This window comes from Rosa chinensis, chromosome 2 (genome assembly GCF_002994745.2).
Source record: "Rosa chinensis cultivar Old Blush chromosome 2, RchiOBHm-V2, whole genome shotgun sequence".
Taxonomy (NCBI): Eukaryota; Viridiplantae; Streptophyta; class Magnoliopsida; order Rosales; family Rosaceae; genus Rosa; species Rosa chinensis.
Genome location: NC_037089.1, coordinates 11,270,151 through 11,276,407, shown reverse-complemented (window position 1 = coordinate 11,276,407; position 6,257 = coordinate 11,270,151). Strand labels below are relative to the sequence as shown.

The 6,257-nt window shown below is 38.6% G+C and overlaps 2 protein-coding genes across 4 annotated transcripts; both read right to left on the bottom strand.

The window, feature by feature from the left end:
* Positions 1-312: 312 nt before the first annotated feature.
* On the bottom strand, positions 313-1,180 carry LOC112187944 (heavy metal-associated isoprenylated plant protein 27). Its single transcript, XM_024326924.2, has 2 exons — positions 1,021-1,180; positions 313-905 (listed from the first exon to the last, which is right to left on the bottom strand). The coding sequence occupies exons 1-2, from the start codon at positions 1,159-1,161 to the stop codon at positions 513-515; spliced, it is 534 nt and encodes a 177-aa protein (XP_024182692.1). The 5' UTR covers positions 1,162-1,180; the 3' UTR covers positions 313-512.
* A 245-nt stretch (positions 1,181-1,425) lies between these two features.
* LOC112187943 lies at positions 1,426-5,884 on the bottom strand. 3 transcript variants are annotated; one of them, XM_024326920.2, is made up of 7 exons: positions 5,605-5,884; positions 4,491-4,811; positions 3,327-3,978; positions 3,193-3,252; positions 2,853-3,052; positions 2,520-2,764; positions 1,426-2,398 (listed from the first exon to the last, which is right to left on the bottom strand). In XM_024326920.2, exons 2-7 carry the CDS (start codon positions 4,757-4,759, stop codon positions 1,617-1,619), a joined length of 2,208 nt encoding a protein of 735 aa, XP_024182688.1. In that variant the 5' UTR covers positions 4,760-4,811; positions 5,605-5,884; the 3' UTR covers positions 1,426-1,616. The 3 variants fall into 3 exon arrangements, with proteins under 3 accessions (XP_024182688.1, XP_024182689.1, XP_024182690.1); XM_024326921.2 differs by having other exon boundaries at positions 4,491-4,804; XM_024326922.2 differs by lacking the exon at positions 3,193-3,252 and having other exon boundaries at positions 5,605-5,883.
* Between the last annotated feature and the right edge of the window lie 373 nt (positions 5,885-6,257).

Genomic DNA, 6,257 nt, shown 5'->3' with positions numbered 1-6,257 from the left:
ATAGATCATGAAATAAACTCATGAAATAAAGCAGGAATTGATGGCACCTTAAGAAATAAACTGATATGCATAAATGACATAGATCATGAATAAACTCATAGATCATAAGTTATAGTTAATAGCAATAATGTTGCACCATAAACTCGTAGATCATCATAGAGTTTTCAAAAAAATAATAGCAGAGCGTGCTGATAACGTGTTATAAAGTAGGGAGAAGATAGAGAGAGAATAGTAGGGAGGAAGTAGAAGTGTTCTCATTCAGTCTCATTAGTCTCCTTTATATAGAGGTAGAGTTTGCATCAAAGTACATAACTAATGAGTATTTACGTGGACAGTCATATAAATAACAATATTTATAACACTTTTAACATAAAGCTCAACAAATTTTCACCCTTCCACAGTCATGGTTACAAACTTACACAAGCAATTTTTACAGTGTCAACTATTTACTTTGGTCAGCAACCAAAAATTTACAAATGCAAGAAGGTAAAAAGTAATAGATGATACCATGACTACATAACCACACAAGCATTTGGATTTTCGTCACTAAACGCCGTCGTATACTTCACCTCGGTGGAGTTGGCGCGTGCGAGAGCAGAAGCCTGAGGGTCAGGGTCATTCAGCACGTTCCTCACGTACCCAGGTGGTGCCTTCCTATCGTAAGCCCCGGGAGCCCATGAATGGTCGACGACGTCGTATGGTACATACGGCCACAGATCCGCCTTCTTCCCCGTTCGATGCCTGACACGATGCAACACCTTGTTGGGGTCCACATAGCCAATAACAGTGAGCTTGCTTTGCTTAGGTTCCACTTCAACACTCGTGACTCCTTTCATTCCTTCCACTGATTTCTTCACTCTTCTCTCGCAACCTTCGCAGTCCATCTTCACTTTTATCTCCACTGTCTGATAACCAAAAGAAAATCATCACGATATCCTCAATCAACAGTTAACAATCTTTCACGCGTCTGCTACCAATGCTAAGCTGAAATCAACACTGAAGTGTCGTGATATTACATACCTGTAGCTGCTTGTTCTTCTTGAGCTTTTTATGACTCCGAGCCCTAGCACGGAGCTCGGAGACTTTACTGAGAAAACCCATTGGCAAGCTTGAGATACTGCCAAAAAAAAACCAAGATTTGGCTGCAAGATATAAGACCATCAGTATATGCTTGGGAGGCCAAACTCCGAGTACGTGTAGCTATAGATGGCTGACACGTGTTAGTTTCCTGTGTGGAAGAGTGTAGAAAGCACACGTTCTTTCTGGGGCTTCTAGCTTTATCACATTTGCTTCATTTTGATGCGGACACCTCTATCCGTTAAGATCCAATACTGTTTGTTAGGTTAAAAAGGACCGCGAAATTTTACTATGTTTCGGAATATGGTAAAAGATTTTAAATGAACATAACCGCAATGGGAGCCAACATTTCACCATGTATAAATAAGAATCTCTCATTGCCAAGTTTATCTACAATTTCACTGTTGGATTGGATATCAAAAACTTATCACAGCTGAACTGTCAGTGTTATCTATCTTCTTTCATAAAGAATATGAATCAAAGACAGTCGTACAAAAAGAGTTGCCTTGTATCTAATCTTGCAACGCAAGAAAACTAAACTATGTTAATCTTGACAATCTTCTTCGTTTGCGGGTCTTTTGCCTTGATGCACTCCTTTTACTAGAAGGAAGAGTAAGAGCAGTTGATGGCTTTCCAACACCTGTTCTACCTTTTCTGGAAGCCCATTGCAGTGGCAGATTGTTTACCACGGTGCCAATATCATCGGCTCTAGTCACTTCTACAAGGTTCCGTATTTGCTCGAGCATTTGCATAGTCCAGGCCATTGATAGATCTTGTGAAATTGAATCCTCCATTGGTTTCTTTGATAGGCTGACGAGCAACTCTTTGAATGACTGGAAAGACATGGAAGGTTGATAACCTTGATGACTTTCACAGATCATATTGACTTTGATGACATGCTTGCAAACGTTTCCTTGCATCGACCACACACAGTCACAAAAGGAAAATTCTGATCCGGGATTCCACACTAGATGTACAATGCTACTGTCTTTCTGGCTTGAAACCTTGGCAAAGAGACGGTTTTTATCATCCAAGGTAACAGCAGAATCAGGAATTTGCAGTGCTCTGTGCCAAGATGTAGAAGCAATATATTCTTCCTTGACGTTTTGAAAAGAATCACATTCATCAGCATATCGGTCGAGCCAGTAGCCTGAGTGCAGCTCAGTTGTCAGTTTGTGCACTAACCAATCAACTCTTCGGAGTGCTCCAAGATGTGAATCATCAAACAATTTCACTTTCAACTTCACGTGATATGCTTCAATAGCACCAGATGCCTCCTGACTTGCAAGCGGAAGACTTCTCATTGTTGAAAGCCACATTTCTGTTACCAAGAAAAATTAATGATAAGTTAATACATAATTTTAAGAAGATTCGACAAGGTGTTGACAAATGACAAGTATGTGCACCAGAGAGAGAGAGAGAGAGAGAGAGAGACATCTTACCAATCTTAGGCACCCAATGACTTTTAAAATATTCCATAAAAGCAGTCTGATCAACAAAATCCTGGGTAAGTTGTTCTAAGGCAACCGCTGTATCACTTGCACCCCAAATGCCATGCACAATATTACCCAGACGTTTAAAAAGTTCCCGTTGAACTTCAATGTTATTGCATTTCTTTACAATATTCCTCAGCCATGATCTTCGAACACGCCAGAGGGAAAATAGGACAGGACAACCAAAAATATCCCTGAAATACCAGAAATCTAGCTATGAGATTGCACTATATTTTGCAGCTAGAAAATTTATGCACTCAGAATTATAGAGGGGCATCTTGCCTGATGGGATCAGTCTCAGCTGCTGCATCATCAATTAAAAACCCACTGGCCCTCCATCCAGGCTCAACACTACGAGCTCGACCAAGTAGGGCTGTCATCCATTTAGACACATCTGGCTTTGAAAAGCTGCGTGTGATGATCCATGCAACAGGGAGTGCATGTTGTCTTGAATCAAAGACAACAAGTGTGCACAAAGGATACTGCCATTTCAAACACGCATGTTAAATATCCATTATTTCAGTGCAGATCCTTTGATCTATAGATATATAAAAACTCTGACTTGTACATTCATGACTCAGTAACTATTGAAAATCTGACGGCACAAAAGTTAGAATTACACCAAGATAGACACACAAGAGTTTGACTTGTTCATTATGACAATTACTTCTGGCAGCGGATCCTGAAAAGCCAAGAACAAAATTGGTTTATGAAACAGCATATGGAATAAATCAAGCAGCATAATGGATATGTTACCTTAAGTCTCTTTATGCCAAATGTTGAATCAATTGCAATGAGACTGCGATGGCCAAAACGTATCAATTGTTGCAGTTGCCACTCTGTCTGAATCCCCAGAATGAAAGGATCAGTTTCTGAAGTATCCTGATGAATGAATATGGATTTCTTATTGCGCTCAACCCACATGCGGATGCTGGCTTGATCATCAAGATCCAATTCATGGGTAGACCTTTGGATAATCATCCCAAGTTTGTGGACATACTGGGAAGCAAGGCTATTGACTTTTGCATTTGAAGCACAATATCGCTCAATCCCCTCAATGTGTTTTTCTAGTATATTCTCTTCAGGAACACCCAGATAGATCATAGACATTGTTTGTTGTTGAATCTCATTACAGATATATGGAACTGTCTTGGCTCCGGGGCCAATGGCATCTCCATCAAGTGGGCCATGGCAAACAAAACCAGATTTGTTCACATGACGCCTCTGATGATAGATAAGTAGTGCAAGTGATGGACGTGCATAGAGACGCTTCACCACAAAATTGCATGTACAGCCCCGCATAGATTGAGGTCTAGCAGCGCGATTGCGGGTGTTGAGTCGATATCTTCTGCTAGGTAGAATACCCCCACCTTCCCCATAATTTTCAGGACCAAAAGAACACCAATACCTTCAAGGAGAAAGAAAAATCAACTTCATAACTGTAGGTGCACAAGTTAATGAAACAGCAGTAACGATGAAATCTTAAAGCTAGAAATAGATCATTCCATGTCCATCTGAACAGTCATTCCATTTATGAATTGTTAGACAGTATTATATTTGTGACTGATTCTCTACCATAAACAGGTCTAAGCTTTCGTTTATAACAATTCCATATCTCAGTATTAAGTATTAACTTTAGGATACTAAATACCAATGCTGTCATCAGAAGCTTGAGTTTTATTAGACAAAACAACACAGTCAAATTTAAACAGCAAAACAAACACACAGACACACAAATAAATTTTTTCAGAACTTTATTAAGAATGAAATCCTGAATCACGCTTCAGAGTTGCCAAAAAACTCAAAGGTTTCAAACTATCAAAGCAGAGTTAAAATAATATTGAAAAGAAGTCTGTTGTCCCTCAGAGCAGAAAATGTAAGAGCAATAAGATAGAAAAGTTTAAGAAATTATTTACTCACAGCTTATATTCCAAATACTCATCATCAGCGTACTCCTTTAAGCAGCCCTTCTTTCTTTTTCTTCCCCTCTCAATATGAAATCGCGTTGGACACTCTAAATTTGAGCATTCACCGATTATAAATTCGTCTACTCGGTCATAAGGAATGAGGGCTGCATCATCATGATTCTCGGAACTGCCAAATTTGGTCCAAGTCAAATCAGCAGAGGAGAACTCCTCCGCTGGTGGATCCTGAACTGGAAGATCTTGTATAGATTCAACAATATCCATCGGGTTCAGATTCGTACTGGAATGTATACTATCGAACGAGCTTAACTACAATCTGCAAATACAGCAGAGAGAACCCCATGAATTAACCAAGGAATCCCATAAAACACTAAAATTAAAAAGCTTCTTATCTACTTCCATGGTAAAAACTTGGGATTCTACTTCAGATAGGTACGTGTTCTTCAAAATCAACTCATAAATTATATCATAACATCATAAGATTATACCGCCTATGCAAAAAAGATGCACAATCTAATACATCCAAAACTCCAACATGCCTTGTTGTCTAAATATCTAACATAAAACTTAATAGTGCATAATTGATTTATTAACAAACTCAGACTGGGCAGCACGAACAAAATTACTGAACTCGGCTACAAACCCATGATCCCCAAAATCACTGCTCACACCCTCTATTTCTTTCTTCTTTTTCGAAAATTTATTCTTAAAAATTGGAATCTCACATCTCAACTGAGCTTAGCTACAGCGTCCTACCAGTATTCCCCATTACATAACCAACTTAGAAAAAACCCAACTGACCAAGAAACACTAAACCCCACTTAAACCCAGAAAAGCAACCACCTTGTTATCCAAACCCCAAAACCCAAGCAACCATTCACGACATGAAAATGAACCCAAAACATAAAAAAGAAACAGAACAAAACCACAATTAAGAACAACCCAAAAATATCAAAAAAGAAGAAATCAGAGCGCACTTCATTTGCTTCGCTTGGGCTTAATTTGGCACTTAACCTATCACTTACAATAAAAAAATTCTAATTATAAAAATTCACCACTATTGGATAAACAAACAGAAAAGAAAGAAACCCAGAAAAAAAAACGATTACCTTGTTAGTTTGTGGGTGAGTTCCTCTCAGGAAGATGAAGACTTGAGAAGTAGTAGAGAGTAGTCTGATAAGAGCTCCGGTGACATTTTCAGGCAGCGGTCACTGAATTCATGTCGGCTTGGAGAAGAACTGAAGAAGAGACTAGTGTTTTGATAAGAGTTCTGAACCTGAAGGCTGAAATGGCTAATTTACTGATGAAATTTACAGAAATTTTTAAGAATTAGCAAAAAAAAAAAAAATTAGGTTTCTTCGTTAGTGCGTAGGTCTTCCGTTCGATTTCGTCTGAAGGCACTCTCAGATACTAAGTGTTTTTCTTTTTTTATTGAAAGGTTTCGGGGCTTATCTTTTGTGGGTTTGGAGGAGGTGGTTGTGCATTCAGGGGTTGGTTTGTTTGGGCTCCAACTACACGAGTTAACCCATAAATGTAGGGGTGAAATGTGAACAAACAATCTTAAAGCCCAATTTTATAGCAAATTGACCCTGCCAACTTAGTGTAATGAGGAATTTTAAATAAACGGTTAGATGATTTATATGTTGAAAATCAAAATCTGAAAAATTGGATAAACCGTTATAACAGAGTAGCTAAATTCGATTTTTAGCTATATATAACTAGTTTTGAAGCAAAATTCAACTCTAATAGACTAGGTATAGCT